This window comes from Furipterus horrens, unplaced genomic scaffold, assembly GCF_987537825.1.
Source record: "Furipterus horrens unplaced genomic scaffold, mFurHor1.1.pri manual_scaffold_1, whole genome shotgun sequence".
NCBI classification, from domain to species: Eukaryota; Metazoa; Chordata; class Mammalia; order Chiroptera; family Furipteridae; genus Furipterus; species Furipterus horrens.
This window is the reverse complement of record NW_028327171.1, coordinates 198,562,265-198,580,875: the sequence shown is the minus strand read 5'-3', so window position 1 is coordinate 198,580,875 and position 18,611 is coordinate 198,562,265. Positions and strand designations below refer to the sequence as shown.

General features: G+C 37.8%; 1 protein-coding gene across 1 annotated transcript in view; it reads left to right on the top strand.

Annotated features, from left to right (window-relative positions):
* The window catches only part of ERBB4 (erb-b2 receptor tyrosine kinase 4), a 280,681-nt gene that overhangs the window by 203,162 nt on the left and 58,908 nt on the right, over window positions 1–18,611 (top strand). The window contains 2 exon segments of the mRNA XM_090288231.1: window positions 15,599–15,754; window positions 17,897–17,972. Of these exon segments, the coding sequence (XP_090144357.1) occupies window positions 15,599–15,754; window positions 17,897–17,972 (232 nt within the window).

Below are 18,611 nucleotides of genomic sequence, written 5' to 3'. Positions count from 1 at the left end.
CCCCTACTCCCACATTCAGTCCTCATCCAGTTGTCCATGTCCATGGGTCATTTATACATGCTCATTTGTTTGTGTTGTTCATTAGTTTCTTGTAATAGGTGATAGCATAAGGTATTTTTCTTTCATTGCCTGGTTTATTTTGCTGAGCATAATTCTCTCTAGTTCCATCCATGCTGTTGCAAATGGTAGAAGTTCCTTCTTTCTTTCAGTACTTATTCATTGTCATTTCCCCCCTTTGTACTCATGTTCCTCTCTGTCTCTCTCTGTTTCTTCGTCTTCTTAAAGCAGACCCTTTAGCATCTCTTGCAATGCTGGTTTGGTGGAGATGTACTCTTTTAGCCTTCTTTTGTCTTGGAAACTCCTAATTTCACCTTCCATTTTGAATGAGAGACTTGCTGGGTAGAGTATTCTTGGTTGTACGCCTTTGTTTTTCATTGCTTGGGATATTTTTTGCCATTCCCTTCTGGCCTGTAGTGTTTCTGCTGAGAAATCTGATGACAGCCTTATTGGAGCTCCCTTGTATGTTATTAGTTGTTTCTCTCTTGCTGCTTTTAGGATTCTCTCTTTGTCTTTGAATGTTGACATTTTAATTATGATGTGTCTTGAAGTGGGCCTTTTGGGGTTCATCTTCATTGGGACCCTCTGTGCTTCCTGGACTTGCGTGACTCTTTCTCTCCTCATGTTAGGGAATTTTTCTGTCATTAGTTTTTCAAAGAGGTTTTCTATCTCTTGCTCCTCTTCTTCTCCTTCTGGAATTCCTATGATATGGATATTATTACATTTCATGTTGTCCTGAAGCTGTCTTAGAACCTCCTCAGTCTTGTTCAGTCTTTTTTCATTTTGTTGCACTGTCTGGGACTTTTTGTCTACATTGTTCTCCAGCTTGCTGATCTGATCTTCTGCTTCCCCTAGCCTGCTTTTAATTCCTTCTACTGTGTTCTTCAATTCAGAGATTGTATTCTTAATTTCCTCCTGGCTCTTATTGATAGCTTCTATGTTCTTTTTCATGCTAGTGTAATTCTCAGTAAGTTCCTTGTAGTTTTTCTGGAGTTCCTTGTAGTTTTCACTGAACTCACTCAGCTTCTCCATAATCCATGTTTTGAATTCCATATCTGATAGTTTGCGCCCCTCTATTTCATTTAGCACTCTTTCTGGGGATTCTACCTTCCCTTTCGATGGGGGGTTGTTTCTCTGTCTCCCCATTTCTGTGATTCCTACTGTTTGTTGGTGCTTCTTAGAATGATCTGCACTTCCTGGATCTGCCCCTGGTGGCGTCAGATAGTGTACCAGTCTGGGCCTAGGCAGCCTGTTGGAGACTTCCAGGGATCTACTGCCTTTGTCTGACTTCTTTTGTTGTTGATCTATTCTATCTGTGATTAGCCGCCAGGTTTAAGGACCGTAGGTATGGCAGCTTAATTCCTGTAGGCAGGGCTTTTGCTTCCCCTCAGGCTTGATGTGTGTGTGTGGGGGGGGGGGGTGACAGTCTGCCTGCGGTACTGGGGATGAGTCAGCACTGGGACCTGGTTGGCTGCTTCCCCAGTTCTCCACCCAAAGCCACCACACCAAATTCTCCCCAAGTGTCTCCAGTCCTTTCTGCCTTCCCTCTGCTTGAGCCCAGGGTAAGTGGGGGCCAAAATATTTTCATATGCGATCTGCTTAAGAGCTCTTTTCCTCCTGCTGTTTATCTCCAGCTAGCAAGAAACCCTGTGGCTTTTTGCTTTTCTCCGCTGGATACTATTTTACTTTCCACTCTGTTGCTGTAGGCTGGGAAGCCCAGCTGGGGGTTTAGACCCTGCCCTTCTCAGGGGGAACCCCCAGCTGCTGAGCTGTTTCTCAGTCCCTTCAGCTGCCGCCCATGTGAGCCCAGCCAGCCCTTCCGCGTCTCCGCACTCCCTACCGGTCACGTTGTGATGTAGCGGCCTTTTCTGTCTCTCCGTGGTTATAAGACTTCTCTCCAGCTAGTGTTCGGTTGGTTATTCCAGATGATTTCTCCAAAATTAAGTTGAAATCCAGACTGGTCCTGGGAGGAGGTTAGTGTAGCTTCCACTTACTCTTCCGCCATCTTGTTTCTCCAATCTTTGGGATTCTAAGTATAAAAGCATGTTTCAGAATGTCTCAGAAATGTGTAAGTTATTTTGAAACTGAATTTTTGATAAATAAGAATTATCTATAATGCAAAGTGCTGGATAATAGGGTAATTATAATTACTAACAATGTTGAGTGTTTACCATTGAACAGGCATTGCTCTAGTTTTACATTTACTAGATCATTTAATTCTCATAACAACCTATGAGAAAGGTAGAAAGTACTATTATTATCCCCATTTCATAGGTGAAAATACTGGCAAGCTGAGAAACTAACATAAATAAGAGTCACCCAGAGAGCTGCATATAACAAGTGGTTGAGCTAATATTGAATTCTGGGAGCTTTTATTATGGAGCCAGCACTCATCCTTTATGCCACTCCCTTTCCACTATCAAAGACAAACAGAAGTGGGCTGACCCTTTAAAACATGACTTGTGTGATATACATTTTCAACTGTCTTCTCTGTAAGATATTAACTGCCTAATCTGGCAACTGGCAAAGCATGCAAGTGAAGAGGACAACTTCCATTTTGGCAGTGTGCATAAAGAACACCCTGATTTTATCCTACCTTTGTAAAAAAATGGTTAGTAGTTAGCACAAAACACAAAATGTCCTGGAAGTAAAAATTTTCATTAAGCAATTTGCAACATAATATACAAGTAAGCTTGAAAGTTAGTAGGTATTTAATGTCAAGAAAGAGCAATGGGGCGAGATGATAAAAACCACTAACATTACAAAATTGGTTCCAACAATATTAAACAATTATTATCCTTTTTGTACTTTCTTTGCTTTTAATTGTTATGAGACTGTATGTTTATGAGTATATTTATTATTGCTGGGAGTGCCCTCTCTCCTTATCTGGTGATCCAAAGGCAATATAAAAAGTATGAATGAATAAAGGGAGTAGGGGAAGAAGGAAATCAATCAATCGACTGTTGTTTAATAGCAGTCTAAAATGTGCTGAAATCAGTAAATGTGAGGGAGGGTCAAATTGAGTTATGGCATCTCAGAATGCACACCATTCACAGCTTCAGGCATCTAACAATCCATAAGGATTTGGAGTAAAAAAGTGAAAGGTGGTCATTTTAAATCTTTAACTTTTAGGATTAGTATAAACTGGAGCATCCTAAAACCAGGTCTGAAAACTAATCAGGTTGGTAGAGGAGTACTCAGTTAGGCATCAGATGTATTTGGGTTGTTTTCTGCTCTTCACCTGAAACTGACAACAGAGAGCAATATGCTGTATGGTATTTCTAAAACTTAAGCATAGAAGACACAGCCTAATTTATAAATATAAGTATGTGTACTTTCTGCTTTATACAGTAACTTTGACTTAGTCACACGAAGGAAGTTGTTTTACAAAAATACTTAATAATCTCAGTGTTTAATCTTAAGTAAATGAGTAGATTTAGATGAATAGGGAAGATTGGACATTGTGAGGCCCTATGATAGAGGGACACAATTTACTTAGGAGTGAGGGAAGGCTTTGTGGAGGAAATGGCATCTAACCTGTCATCTAGGACTGTTAAATGTAACCAAGCCTGTCTGAAGCACGGTAGGAGTGCAGCAGTGTGTGGTGAGGGTAGCTTCCTGTAAAGGGAGCAGTAAGTGCCCTTATAAGGGATCCAAGAGGATTTCCAGTTTGGCTTGGGCCATAGAGTTCCAAGAAAAGAAGCTGGAGTGACAAGCAAAGTCAAGTTGCTATAGGAATTTCTTCAGCTACAGGACAGAAGGGGTGCTTCAGTGCATGAGCATGTGTGTGTGTGCACGCGCATGTGTGCACACATGTGTTGGAGGCTGGTAGAAGATGATGAAATGACAGACAATGCATAGGGGCAAAGATACCAATATTTTCACAGGGCCTCAAGCTGAGGGTTTAATGACTGCAGATATCAGTGAAGAGTCCTGAGAAAAACAACCAAGAAAGTATTTATGAACATCTGTAAGGCTGGCCGGGGAGCCCCAGAAACATCTAAAAAGGGTTTCTGAAAAGCAGGTAGCTATAGGTGCCCTGCAAGCAGGCTGGGCCTAAGAACAGTGAAATGTGTGTTAATCCTATATACAATCTGAAGCCTAGGAAGACAGCAGAAGCCCAGAAGATAACTTCTTACCAGCAAAAATAGAGCTAGACTATCCTCCTTTTGTAATTATGAAATGGTATCTGATCCTACTGTGATGATATTGAGCTAGAAAATGAGCCAAAGTTTAAAGCCAGAATCTTTTTCTTTTATTTCCTATGCAAGGACTAGAAACAAAGCCCTAGAATTCTGTCGGAGGGAGAGTGCAAAAGGTAAACACAAAGAAAATGCACCACACTAGGCTTTTCAGTCAACTGTAAGGGACTGAAATGAAATCTGAACGCTGTGGTCCAAATCCTTTTAGGACTTTGAAGAGGTGCATGGATCAGAGCAGGAAACTGGGAAGTAGCTGGTTGACTTCTAGTGGGAAATGTGTGGGTACAACCCTGCGAGTTTTACATGTGCTGGGTAAGCATTTTCAGTCATACGAGGTCCCATGGCATCCAGATAAGACAGGCAGAATTGAAGTGAATAATGTCTATTACATGGGGACACTAGATTGATTCGAATCACATGAGAGCTCTTAGTGTTCTAGGGTGTTCATGCCCCTCCCCTCCTTGGGAAGATACATACTTATTTAAAACTATTCAGTGGTTATAACTAAACTCAACTGCCTAAACTCATAAATGAGTCAAGTCGAAGTCGGCAGCCGTCCGTCTCGAGAGACGATGGTGTAGCTTCTTAAGAGTCTATCTGCACCGCCGAGAATGGCTGTGCAGTCCGACTCGGGAGTGACACGGTATCTGTCTCCTCCCGTGTTGAATCGACATCTTGCGATGATGCTGGAGTGTCCTCTCCAGTGAAGCTACAGAGCCTGGGCAGGGTGATATGGAGGGTCTGCTGTTGCCCATGCAGCAGACGCCCCCTCTCTTCGCAGCTGAAGGGTCCAAGGGAAAGACGGAGTCAATACAGCTTGGCTTCAGGTGCGCCGCAGGAGTTGCCGGTGTTGACTACAACGTCAAACCGCCTTAGGGACTCCGGCTCCGGATTTTCTGTCGGGGTTTACTCCCTTAGCCTTTCCCCTGAAGAGGTATGCCGCAAGGCTGCGGAGGTTTTTTGGAGTCAGAGTTTTCCTTCTCTGATGTGCCCTGACTGGAAGATCGAACCAGCGACACTTAGCTCGCAGGCCGATGCTCAATCCACTGAGCCAAACCAGCCAGGGCATAAATGAGTAAACCACACTTAAAACAGTCATTGAAATTCTTTAGTTGTATGATGGCAGAAGTATTGCTTTGTAATAAGAATACTTTATAAAAATTGATATAATTTATCTTAAGAAGGAAAATTGTATAGACATATTCCCATTCACTGAACCTTATGTCTTTCAACAGCAGCCTGGAACTCTAAGGCACAGAATCTTCAGAATGATCTGCTTCTGCTCAATTATAACCAAGGTGTCAGATATTCAACCTCCTCCCTGCAGAGTTTGAATGCATTTGCACAATATGTGTGCTCAGAGAAAGGTTCAGTTCCTATCTGTTAATCTAGAGGTTGCTGTATTAATACGGTGCACACTTCATTGATTTTTAATTAATTTCTGAAGAGACACAGAGGGTAACTACTAGAGCCCACAGATACCTTTGTTCTCATTGCATTCCACGTATTTATTGATCAGCTGCCTCAGGAGCAGAAGTAATCCATTTTAAGTATACTTCTCTGAGAGAGTGTGGACTCTAAACAATCCACTCCACCCACTGTAATTATACTGGCAAGAGGTCAGTGTGAGGGAAAAACTGGAATGTGTTTAGTATTCTCTTGCTCCAGGTAATAAGCTTTTTCCCTGTCATTCATTTAGTAGGAAAGTAGTAGCTTCTTACATATTCTTTTTAATTGCCCTTTGTTTACTTGTTTATTTTATTATTATTTTCTTGTTCTTTATTTAAAAAGAGTTTGAGCCCCAAGGAGGCTGACCTGAAGATTCTTCCAATGAAAATTTCCAAAAGTTGGGGTAGGGTGGGAAATGACATTTTTGGATAAATAGTTAAAGAAAATGTTGGAAACAGGAAGAAAACATTCTGTTATCCCTGCCAGCTTCAGAAGCCTGTAAGTGGTGTTTTCACTCCCTCCTCCTGGTATTCTAATACCACCTTCTGGGATTTGGCCTCAGCGCTGCAGGGTTTGCTTTCTTCCATCCCATCATCAATATTGTAGACTTTTAAATTTGCTCCAGCTGCACTGCAAAGAAAAAACTTGCTACTGCTTGGACAGCCTTACAGAATGTTGGTTTTATCATTCATTTAACCCAGCTACAAACACGGAGTTAAAAATGACAGGCGATCTAAAAATTGTCAAAAATGCATAATTCAGTTCACAAACAGTTGGTTTGTAAAGTGCCTCCAGAGGTGCCATCAGACGTCAACCAGCAAAACTGAAGTCTGTTAATAAGCCTTAAATGTTTATTATGTACAAGGGTTTTTATTTCATTGAATTCTTAGAGAACCCCTTGTCTGGGTAATAATCATTTAGTTACATAAGCTGTCTTTTGTTAGTTTTGAAAATTATTTCAGAGTCTATTGAATATAATGGTAAAACTATTGTTTCTGGAGTCAAGCTGCCTGCAGTCAAGTCTTGTTTCTTCTAAGTTTTGTCCTGTACTAGCTATGACCCTGGGGCAAGTATTTTACTTCTCCCGTCCTCAAGTTCCTCATCTTAAAATGGAAATGATAATAGTACAATTCTCACCGGGTTCTTCTGCTTTCCTATGTACAAAGCACTTCAAACAGTGCCATGGCACCAAGTGCTTATATAAATATTAACTTTTATAGAAACAAACATACATAATAACATACACAATTATATTTGGTCTTTCCCATATGATTTCAATGTTCTCAAATAATAAGACCCATCTCCATGTTGTATCTTCCATAGTGACTATGGCTATTATTTTGTGTCCAGATTCTCCTTTGCTAAAATTAGTACTGAATAACACATTATTTTTATTTTAAGAATATGTATAGCATTGCACACATAATATTAGTGCTCAGTTCTGTTTGTTTGGAAGCAAGCTTGGTTCCCATCAATAAAAACAACAAATTGACAGTGCATGCATATGTTATATATGTGTATATGACTGAGTTTGTGTGTATAATTTAATGTAACAATGAGAAGCAATAAACTAGATTACTCATAACATGCATGAATCTAAAGAAAGCATAATGAGAAAAATATGATCCTATTTAAAACATAATACTAGTTATGTTTAGAAATAACAAAAATACTTTTTAAAAAGTATAGGTAAAATAAAATGCAGATGATGGGTTGGGAAGATACACATTAAAAACACTGTCATGAATATTTAATGGACAGAAGAATGGGATTGGGGTGTAGAATGGAAGAGAACGATGATAATGACACACATGAATTATAGAGTATGGTTAGCTTAAAATTCTGTGTACCTGAGATTGTCAAAGAAAACAAAAATGTCACACACATTGCTGTATGTTGACTCCCAGTCTCCGCAACTGATCTGCATGCAAGCTGTCATTTGGAAATGTTCTCAGGAGCATCTCTGAGGCAGTGAAAAGCAGTATTAGGTAGAGGAAAATTGAGGCAATCATGAAATTGCAACTGAGGACTCATCCAATCCTATGGGGTACACTTGCAGTGGAATAGTTTGTTATAATTGTTCAAGGGAGTCGTCGTCGTCGGCAGCCGTCCGTCTCGAGAGACGATGGTGTAGCTTCTTAAGAGTCTATCTGCACCGCCGAAAATGGTTGTGCAGTCCGACTCGGGAGTGACACGGTATCTGTCTCCTCCCGTGTTGAATCGACATCTTGCGATGACGCTGGAGTGTCCTCTCCAGTGAAGCTGAAGCTACAGAGCCTGGGCAGGGTGATATGGAGGGTCTGCTGTTGCCCATGCAGCAGACGCCCCCTCTCTTCGCAGCTGAAGGGTCCAAGGGAAAGACGCAGTCAATACAGCTTGGCTTCAGGTGCGCCGCAGGAGTTGCCGGTGTTGACTACAACGTCAAACCGCCTTAGGGACTCCGGCTCCGGATTTTCTGTCGGGGTTTACTCCCTTAGCCTTTCCCCTGAAGAGGTATGCCGCAAGGCAGTGGAGGTTTTTTGGAATCAGAGTTTTCCTTCTCTGATGTGCCCTGACTGGAAGATCGAGCCAGCGACACTTAGCTCGCAGGCCGACGCTCAATCCACTGAGCCAAACCAGCCAGGGGGTTCAAGGGAGTATGGCCTTTGTAATCCTGCAAAACTAATTACTACCAGAAGCTGAGAGTCTCAGTACTTGGTACTGAAGAGGTTTCTGGGTGGCAATACCACAGCATCTTCTACATGCATGTGTGTCCACACACTCACATGAACATGCTCAAATATGTTATTGGGACTCCATGAAAAACATGCTTCTAATAGCAAATAATATTTTCATTGCAAACTATTAAAATGACAGAAATTCAGTTGTCTTAAATATTTCAAAATCTCCTTGAGGACTGCAACCTAACCAAGTCTCTTGAAGATCATAGATGCAATTGAAAGATATGGGAATTAACCATTTTAACACCAAGTCAGTCAAGGACAGTCATGTGAATCTCCTTTGTTCCTCTGAGAAGCATAATAATAAGAACAAAAGAGAATAAGAAACAAAAGTTACTTCACCTAACATTGCTAAATAACCAGAAGGTGTTTTAGTTGGCTGCCTATTCTTTTTTCTTACAGTGCTCAAATAGTATTTTTAATAACAGGGATGAAATTGCAGTTACTGGTTTATTTAGCAAACCATGGTATCTTAGAATATTGAATGATCTAGGTATTTTACAAACATTATGGCACTGACTGCTCAAGGCAATCCTTGGGGTAAATCTTTTTATTATCCTCATTTAATGGATAAGGAAAGTGAAACAAATACATTGACCAAGGTCATACAGCTGGTAAGAAACCAGGGTTTACCTCTAGTCTTAAACACCAGGTGCACTGAACTGACTTCTACGAAAACATATTCATGACTCACTAAACATTGAAAGGGAGGCATCTAGTCTCATTCTTTACTGTTCTCTGTGTCTATTATTGGACCATAATTTAATATTTTAGATAGATATATTTTATAGTTCTTTCTATCATGGAATAAAAATTTAAAGCTGGAGGACACCTCAGAAATCATTTAAGCCAATCTGTCACTTTTATAGGAAAGGTAAAATGAGTACCTGTGCTCATAAACCTAGTGAGCAATGTGTCCGGGACTTCTATCTTTCAATGCTCAGTTCTGTATTCTTTCTACCTACCCTTCCATGAACCAGTTTCTGTTGGTCAAAAAAACTTCTTGGTTGATTTGATTACAGAACCCCCTTAGTTTCCCTTCATTCACTTTTTGGATAAAGCCAGTTACTTTATTAAAAGATGTCCCTTTTTTCCTTGAACATGCTCATATCTTTAGCCCTAACAGTAGAGAGCATTATAGTTGGATATTTTTCTTAGGGATAAAATTGCTTTTAGAAGGAAAAGTAGAAAAGAGAAGTGATTTTCAACTGAAGCTAGCTTTTCTGAAGCTTCCTGTTATTAAGAAAGCTTCAGGTTATTAGAATGAAAACAGGGGAAAAATGCACTCTTGCTAACTCCAGAGATTAATGCCTATGAGAGTTGGCTGCAGCTTGAAATTTTTAGTTCCACATGTTTGATGAAATTGTCGCATGGCCTATATATGGGAAGCAAATATTTATTGTCAGAAATAGTCTGGTCTCTCTTGACTTCCACCAGCTTCCTGCAGCTGGGCAGAATACATTTTCACATTGAATTAAAACAATAATAATGCAGTTTTGCTAGACAGCTCTGACTCAAATATCATGAGATTGAAAAGAAGGTCATTGCTAGGTGTTCTTCAATACCAATATTTTAAAATTGAGCCCCTGATTTTTTATAGAGCAGTTTATATGAGTCAATTCTTACCAGAGATTAAAACTTTAAATTCAATTGTAATAAAAAATATCCTTGAATTTTGCATTAAAGTGCACTTCTGAAATTCAATAGTAAAATTTGACTTTCCCTAGCTGGTTTGTATTTATTGATGCATATTTTAGAAGATATGATTAAAATAGAAAATAAGTAACCCTATTTGAACATGTATTATAGCATAGAACAAGATTGAAAATGGTAACGTTCTGAATGATTTGGGTAATGGTAAATTCTGAACAGTTTGTGTAAAATCAGACTTGTAGCACCTAGGAGAAGAAATAGACAACATGCCCCTAAAATTCATCTACCAAAAACTCCCCTCAGTGTGGAATAATAAAAGGCAGATACTTTGGTACAACAAATATACTATTTTATTCTCCCATGAAAAAAGTTCCCTGCCATTGAAAACTTTTTGACGTATCTTGTTCATAAACTTTATTTTCAGTAAATTCCTGAATTTGTGTTGTATTTATAGAAAACTCCTTTAATAGATTCCCTAAATGTTTTTTCTCCTTCAATGACAGCATCCTCAGGTGAATCATTATTAAAATATACTTTGAATTGTAATGATTCTAAAATTTTGTTCTACACATTAATAACAATGAGTATGTTATGGGTATATGTATCACCATTTGCAAACATTTACTGAATATCTATTGTGATATATTGAGTTTTACAGATTTGCTGAAATAAGCAATTCAAGTTAATGAGAGTGATTCTTGTGTGCACTACAACTATTTATATCTTTTTATGGAACAATAATGAAAACATGCTTGTTCTGTAGTTACCACATACCAGTTATTATTTAGGTGCTTTACATATATTAATCTATTTAATCTTCACAACCTGTGAGACAGGTGCTAGTATGGCTGTTTCAGAGAGAAAGAGGGTGAGTGACAGAGATTTTAATTAACTTGTCAGAGTCACACAACTGGAACCAGAACGTGGCAAGCTGACGTTTGATTCAGGCAAAATTGACTTCAGAATCTGCACTTAAACCCACTACACTACCCTGCATACCCTGGGGCCAAAACAAGAATTGAGTTTCCAATTTATACAATTTAAATTCCTGTTATATTAAAAAAGATTCTATAACTTAGCTGAACGTTCAGTACAAATACAAACAACTCAATCAACTTAATTATGCCCTGACACTCACAGAAACAACTAATAATATTTTGTTTATGCAAAAGTAACAGAATATTTTAAAGCTGTCTGACTTCACTGTGTACATTGACTTCTACATGCCTACATGACCCTGTGACCCATTAAGAGAGATAGTAGGTTTAAATATGAAGACTTAGGGTTCCACAGCAAGGGAACAAATCCATGTTCTACCACTCATTAGATAGATAACTTGGAGCAAGTACGTGGACCTCTCTTAGCCTTGGTTTTCTCATATTTAAAATGGGATGAAATCAGTATGCACCCCATAAGACTGTTAACCTACAAACATAGGAGGGTCTGGCTTAATGCTTTCCATGTTCTAAGTACCTGATCAATGTTAGCTGTGATTGTCAGAATCATTATTCCCATAATGCACTCCACCGGAACTGACCTGGTAAAGACCAATGCATCATCCTTTTATCATGATGAATGATTTTTTCTTTAACCATCTTTGAACTTTAAGGGACAATCAGTTTGTTTTTGTCTATTTCTAATAGCTATCTGTCTCCTTAATTGCATCACACTCTGATTTAAAGAGTGATTTCATTTAGAAGGAATCTAGCAGAGAATGTGACTCTAATGAGAACTTCCAGTATGAAAATCGTATCTTAATGACTACGACGTGGAGAAACCTGTTGTTAGCAATCCATAGACAATTCAACACTCTAATTCAGGATCTGAAAGTAGAACAAAGGTCACACTCATAATTAAGGATTTGAAAATGTGCACCTGTAAAATGATGTTTCATAGTTACAGAGCAACCATATGAATGTATTTTGATGGTTTGATAATGGCATAGATGCTACTGTTTTTATTTCTTCTAATGTTGATCAGGTGGGTGGGAAAATTGTATAGAGGTTATCTGGTTTTTTGAATTAAGTTTTCGTTATTTTGAGGAAAATACCTTTTCCTGGACTACTATTATTAAGGCTTCAGGGTACTATAGCACCTGCTGAGGCTTTGTGTATAGAGTATCAGAACACTTTTAGAGTTTTGAAGTTTTGCTTATAATGTAGAATGTGTCATTAGAGTCTTGGTAATTGTTAGTTCCCTACTGGTAGAGTATATAGCATTATTTCTATACATGTTTAAGAAATATATACATGATATTTCCATTAGGCTACTTAGTTAAAAGAAACATTATCTACCTAAATTACCAAACACAAAGAAATGGAATTATTTTCAATTTACTATCCTTTATTATTCAGTCAATTACCAAGGATAATTATTTTAAGTTCTAAATTTACCTTGAAATTGTGTGCTTCCTAATATGCCTTCTGGCCTAGTTTAAAGATTTAGACACTCATGTATGTAGGAGCTGGATGGGTATCATAAAGGATACTAGCAGAAAGATGGGATCCTGACACTGAAGACCAGATACTCTCAATGATGTACATATAACAGCTAGAGAGGATGTTTGAAACCTGACTGTTGTGGAAATATATATATGTGCATAATGGATGAGTTACATATATATATACAAATATGCAACCTTTACTTTACACTCTCATCTCTTTTTTTCTGGATTGTGGCAATGGCTCCTGACTTCAGCTATATTTGTGTCCAATGTATGCTCTATACTGGCACCAAGACACCAACAATAATTGTCTCACTCTGTCCTAAAACAATGTCTGCATCACCACATTGAATGCTGTACAAAATGCAAGGCCACATTCTCCACCATGACATTGAAGGGAGCTTTCTAAGATCTAACATCTTACTTTTTCAGTTTCACCACTCACCTCTCCCTTTCCCTTATCCATTATTCTTCAAAAATACAAAATTACATGACTTTGTCCTAGTATATCATGTTATTGATGATTGATGCTCCTGTACTTGTTCTCTCTATCTGCAGTTTTGCCCTCTGGTGGCAAAACCAACTGGTGGATATTATTCAAACCTTACTTAGGACTCAGTATCTCTCTGAAGTCTCTCTCTCATGAAGGCTTGCTAAGCTGTATTGGAAACAATCCTCACAATACAACTCTGCTTAAATGCCTTACATGTATCACCCTCATCCACTTGAGTTTGTATTCCACATCTGTCCACTTTATTAATTTAACTCTGTCGTCCTTTAACGCATAGACTTCAACACTTTTTTTCCCTCTTTCTGGTATCTAGCACAGTGCTAGGCACATAATATTGAGTTCTATGATTGTGGGTGGACCTGAATATTAACTTGCTGTCAAAATGCTTTCCATATTCTGATATGAAGGTGGTAAGAAAGAGAATAATGAATGTTATCGTGGATGTTTCTTCGAATGACAAAACTAATGATGATACTTTATCACTAAGGCAATATGTTGTTTTTTCTGATCCTTCGAGTCACCTAAGGACTGTATGTTTTCAGATTCATTTTATTCTAAGAATTTCCAATTTGGCATAATCAAATAGAAAGCACTGTTTGGGAAAGAGGGCAAAACCCTCATAAATCCCAGTCCTGGGTTGGTTTCAGAAAGCACTAATACATGTGGTGTCACCTAACTGCTGACTGATTGGACCATATCAGGCACCGTCTCCACTGGTTGTATTTAATGGACATTTATATAGAGTTTGGCTCATGATGCCATTTGAAGCAATCTCCTCTTTACACTACACTGGGTATATGGTTCATAATTTTTTGACCTGTGTGATTTATGTGTCTGTTTTCCACAGCTTTTGTTTTGATATCAGAAACCGTTAATCCTTCAAAGTCCTGCAGTTGAAATGTTAACTGCCAACAGCATTGATTTGCAATTGGCATGAGAGTATACTTTAACCATTTATAATTCTGATTTGCTGTTGAATGACGAATTTGTCTTTACAACTGAAATACTTAAATAAAGAATCCCCCCTAACACTTTAAGAAAAATATATTTATTTAAACAAAATATATCCACTCCAGGCCTCTAAGTCCATATCCCTTGTTTTACATCAACCTTTTAGGTAAGGCTCATATTTAATGAATCTTAGTTTTCCTACTGCTGAGATAACAATAATTATTGCTTCTATAAAATTTTTAAAATCTGTGTAGACACTACCATATATACTATCTATAATATATACAGATAGCATACCTATGACATATATACATATGTGTATACCTGTGTATCGTCGTCGTCGTCGGCAGCCGTCCGTCTCGAGAGACGATGGTGTAGCTTCTTCAGAGTCTATCTGCACCGCCAAGAATGGCTGTGCAGTCCGACTCGGGAGTGACATGGTATCTGTCTCCTCCCGTGTTGAATCGACATCTTGCGATGACGCTGAAGCTACAGAGCCTGGGCAGGGTAATATGGAGGGTCTGCTGTTGCCCATGCAGCAGACCCCCCCTCTCTTCGCAACTGAAGGGTCCAAGGGAAAGACGGAGTCGATACAGCTTGGGTTCAGGTGCGCCGCAGGAGTTGCCGGTGTTGACTACAACGTCAAACCGCCTTAGGGACTCCGGCTCCGGATTTTCTGTCGGGGTTTACTCCCTTAGCCTTTCCCCTGAAGAGGTATGCCGCAAGGCAGCGGAGGTTTTTTGGAGTCAGAGTTTTCCTTCTCTGATGTACCCTGACTGGAAGATCGAACCAGCGACACTTAGCTCGCAGGCCGACGCTCAATCCACTGAGCTAAACCAGCCAGGGCAAATACCTGTGTATATACTTGTACATATATATATACATGCGTGTATGTGTATATTGCAGGGAGAGCCACCTATAACTCTTGTTGACAATCAGCAATACATTTTATTTTTAATTATTCTATATGTTTCATTAGACAACATATTAAAAGCTAGTTTGAGGGTCATTAAAAACTATGTAATTTTACCTGGGTGTTCTTATAATGATTACTAATATCATCAAAGCCTTATTTAAATTATAGGTTTTTAATAACTCTAGGGTATACTTCACTTTTGAATAATTAATAAAAATAATACAATACTTCAGCCTTGATAGAATCTATGATGATGTTTTTGGCATCATTAAATTTTTATATGAAATATCCTTTAAAATTAAGGAGCAGGAGTTATTGAAAAGAAAACAATTAGGAATATGTGAATCAGTCCAAACATGCGTTAGTTTATCTGCTAAGACACCTGCACACCTCAGGAATGAAAGTGTTTACAAAAGGATGTCAAGTCTCTGGGAAAAAATGATCTAACATTTTATTCATGTGCATGTAATTTCTTCTTCTTTATAGGAATTCAGGGAGAAAAGGCCAAAAGCTTTTTTATTTTTATTTTTATTTTTGCTTTTTATCCCAGGTTTTCTCTAATTTTCAAAATATTCCAGGGTTCTGCTTCACTTAGAGAAATTAAGCATTTTTAGCTGAATGCTAAGAAACTCCTTTTCAGTCAATAAAAAAGACTAAGCATAAATGACTATCATTGGGGGACTTGGTGTTTTACAGGGAATGATGTATCTGGAAGAAAGACGGCTTGTTCATCGTGATTTAGCTGCACGTAATGTCTTAGTGAAATCTCCAAACCATGTGAAAATCACAGATTTTGGACTAGCTAGACTCCTGGAAGGAGATGAAAAAGAGTATAATGCTGATGGAGGAAAGGTGCGTATATTTTTTAGAGTAGTATTGCTTGTATACATAGTATGGTATCCTTTTATCTCTTTAAATTTTATAGGAAGAAGCCAATAACCCTGCCCGGGGTAAAAAATGAACCAAGAGAATATATTAACAACTTCTACTTCTCTAACTAGCTAAAATAAAAGAGTGCATGTGGTACTCAGTCAGGTCCAGGGCTGGAGTGTTGGAAAATGGGTGGATCCTTAGGGACTCCTGAAATTAAACTTTAATTCAGGGCTTCAGAAATTGTTCCACTGGTCCTAAAAGTATAGGACTGACTCTTACAGAGGGATACAATTTCTCTCCCATAGACTAGAGAGAAGCTTGGCTAATACCTAGAACCACAGGAAGATTAACTAACCATTCTATTTAACTTCTAATTCTTTTCTGACAGATTCCTCTAATCCCCCTATAAGATTCTTTTTATCTGAATAGCCACAGCTTCTCCTAACTTTTCTGACTCCAGCGTCAGGCCCTGCCTGACAATCATGTTCCTGCCTCTCTTACCCATTGTATCTTTATGCCTTAGCTCTTGCTTTTTCCCATTAATCCACTTTTAGCCTGCCATTCTGGGCTAACCACTCAGCATAGTCTTCATGTGGAGATCTCTCTAGCTTGACCTGGGGACACTTAGATCAGAAGAGGCCAAATGGCCAAATGAAATAAACACGTGCAGCCTTAACCTCCGGTGACCCAAAGCTAATGCTAATAAATACATGTGATTCGTATGTCATATAAATCATGTTTATTATGTGCTTTATTCATCATGGGCCATCCAAATGTGTATAATATTATAAATAGTTTGCAATGCTAGGCTTCCAAATGCTTGTCATTGATTTTTATATTAAATTCTTATGTAAACATATATATTCAAATATTATCACAATATACACAAGAACACATTTATTTTTAAAAGGACAACTTTAGTTTTGTAGTATTTTCTGGCTTTTCCTTGACTTTATCAGCCTATTTTGCCTGTTTACTACCCAATTGCAGCAGTCTGAGACCACAGTTTTAAAATTCACTACAAGATTGCACAGGAGGAGAAGTCTATAAATCACATGACTTCATTTGTCTAGAGAACATACAGCTGTAAGATTTGTCTAAAGCAAGATTCATTATAGCTTTAAATGCCTAGTAACCATTAAGTCTTTATCAAGCCACTTGTGATTTAAACTTCTTTAACACAATGTCCGTAGTCCATAAAGTCAGCTAACTCCTTACCCATAGGGAAATTATATTCAATGCGTCTTCTGTTCCCTTTCACTGAATACCATGATTCTGCTGTAGAGTTACCTTGCTACCACCTTGGTGAGCAGCCAACCTCATGATTTCAAGGGCCTATTTTGTTTTAAGCTTTCACCTGCAAACTGGAAGTGTTTGTCTTTATTCCTTAGAACCTAATTATATTTCCAGCCATATAATGCTCTTCTTCATAGTTGAAAACTCATTCTGCTGACCCATCTCAGCAGTGTATGTAAGTTGAGTTGTTCTCCTGTAGTGATGATGGATTTGTACTGATTCTTGGACATTCTTTTATATAATTCCTATATTAAAAATAGTACACATTTTCAATATTGGCTAACCAAAGTAAGTGAGAACATTTGGGGCTGAGGAACAAAGCAAGGCTAACTTAGAAATTCATTATTTTAGGTGTTTCAGTGACCAAATTATATAAGAAAAAGGAAGGGGTCAGTGTAAAGATAAATTTTCTGGTGGCCTGATATGTCTGTGGGTGAAAAGGGATAACTGAGAATTCAAGGAATCTCATTTGGGGGAAAATATAGTATGACCTCATTTTTAGAAGTACATGTGTTGATATTTAGAATTATAAAATAATATTAAGTAGTAATTTAATTACAATATAAATTGAGAGCAATAAAAAGTGATCGTTATTTTTATTACATATTTCACTATTTATGGTGATTTTTTTTAATATATATATTTTTAGGTTAATTCATTTTAAGAATTCTATAAATTTCAATGTATTTGTTCCCAGTATTGAAAAACAACATATTTATGTTTTCTAAATACACAATGAAAAAAATAATTGAAGCAAGACTCCCATTTAGGAAGAAAATACCTTTTTATATAACTATAAAACCCTCACTTCTTTTTTCTCTATAGATGCCAATTAAATGGATGGCTCTGGAGTGTATACACTATAGGAAATTCACCCATCAGAGTGACGTTTGGAGCTATGGTAAATAAAATTTTCCTGTAAATTAAAGTATTTAAGGCAAAAATGAAGATATTAGGTTCATGTAAAATATCGTAAGCCAAATTATTTTATTGTGTTGTAAATACCTATTTTAAAAGCCTTGCTTTCTAAAGGAACTAACTCTTTTATCTTCCATTAAGAAAAAAAACCTCTAATAGTATTTTTTACTGTCTTTTTTGTTATTTCCTGGTTCTCTAAAGTGTGATTTATTAACATCTTGGTGTTGAATTTGTCTCCCATAATGTTTAGTTTGGTAGCAAATTGTTTGATCACTTTGACAGAAAAAAGAGAACCCAGCCAACTTTAGTTTGGTACAATTTCATAGAATCTCAAGACTTTATTAACTTTTAGCAACTCTTTGAAAACAGCGTTCTAAACACACTAAATGTTTAAAAATAAAGAATTTTTTTGTGGGCGTTTCTATTCTATAGTAGGAAAAGAGTGATGATTGTTAAAACAGAGAACAGTTATTGAAAGCAGTTAGGTGACATAGTAAATGGGAGGGAAGAGACGGGAGGGAAGACTGCTAATTGCAGCTTTGATTTTAATTTACGGAATTCATTTGATGCAAATGAATATATTAAAGAGCAAATAATATAATGGAAAAAAGTGATTTTTCAA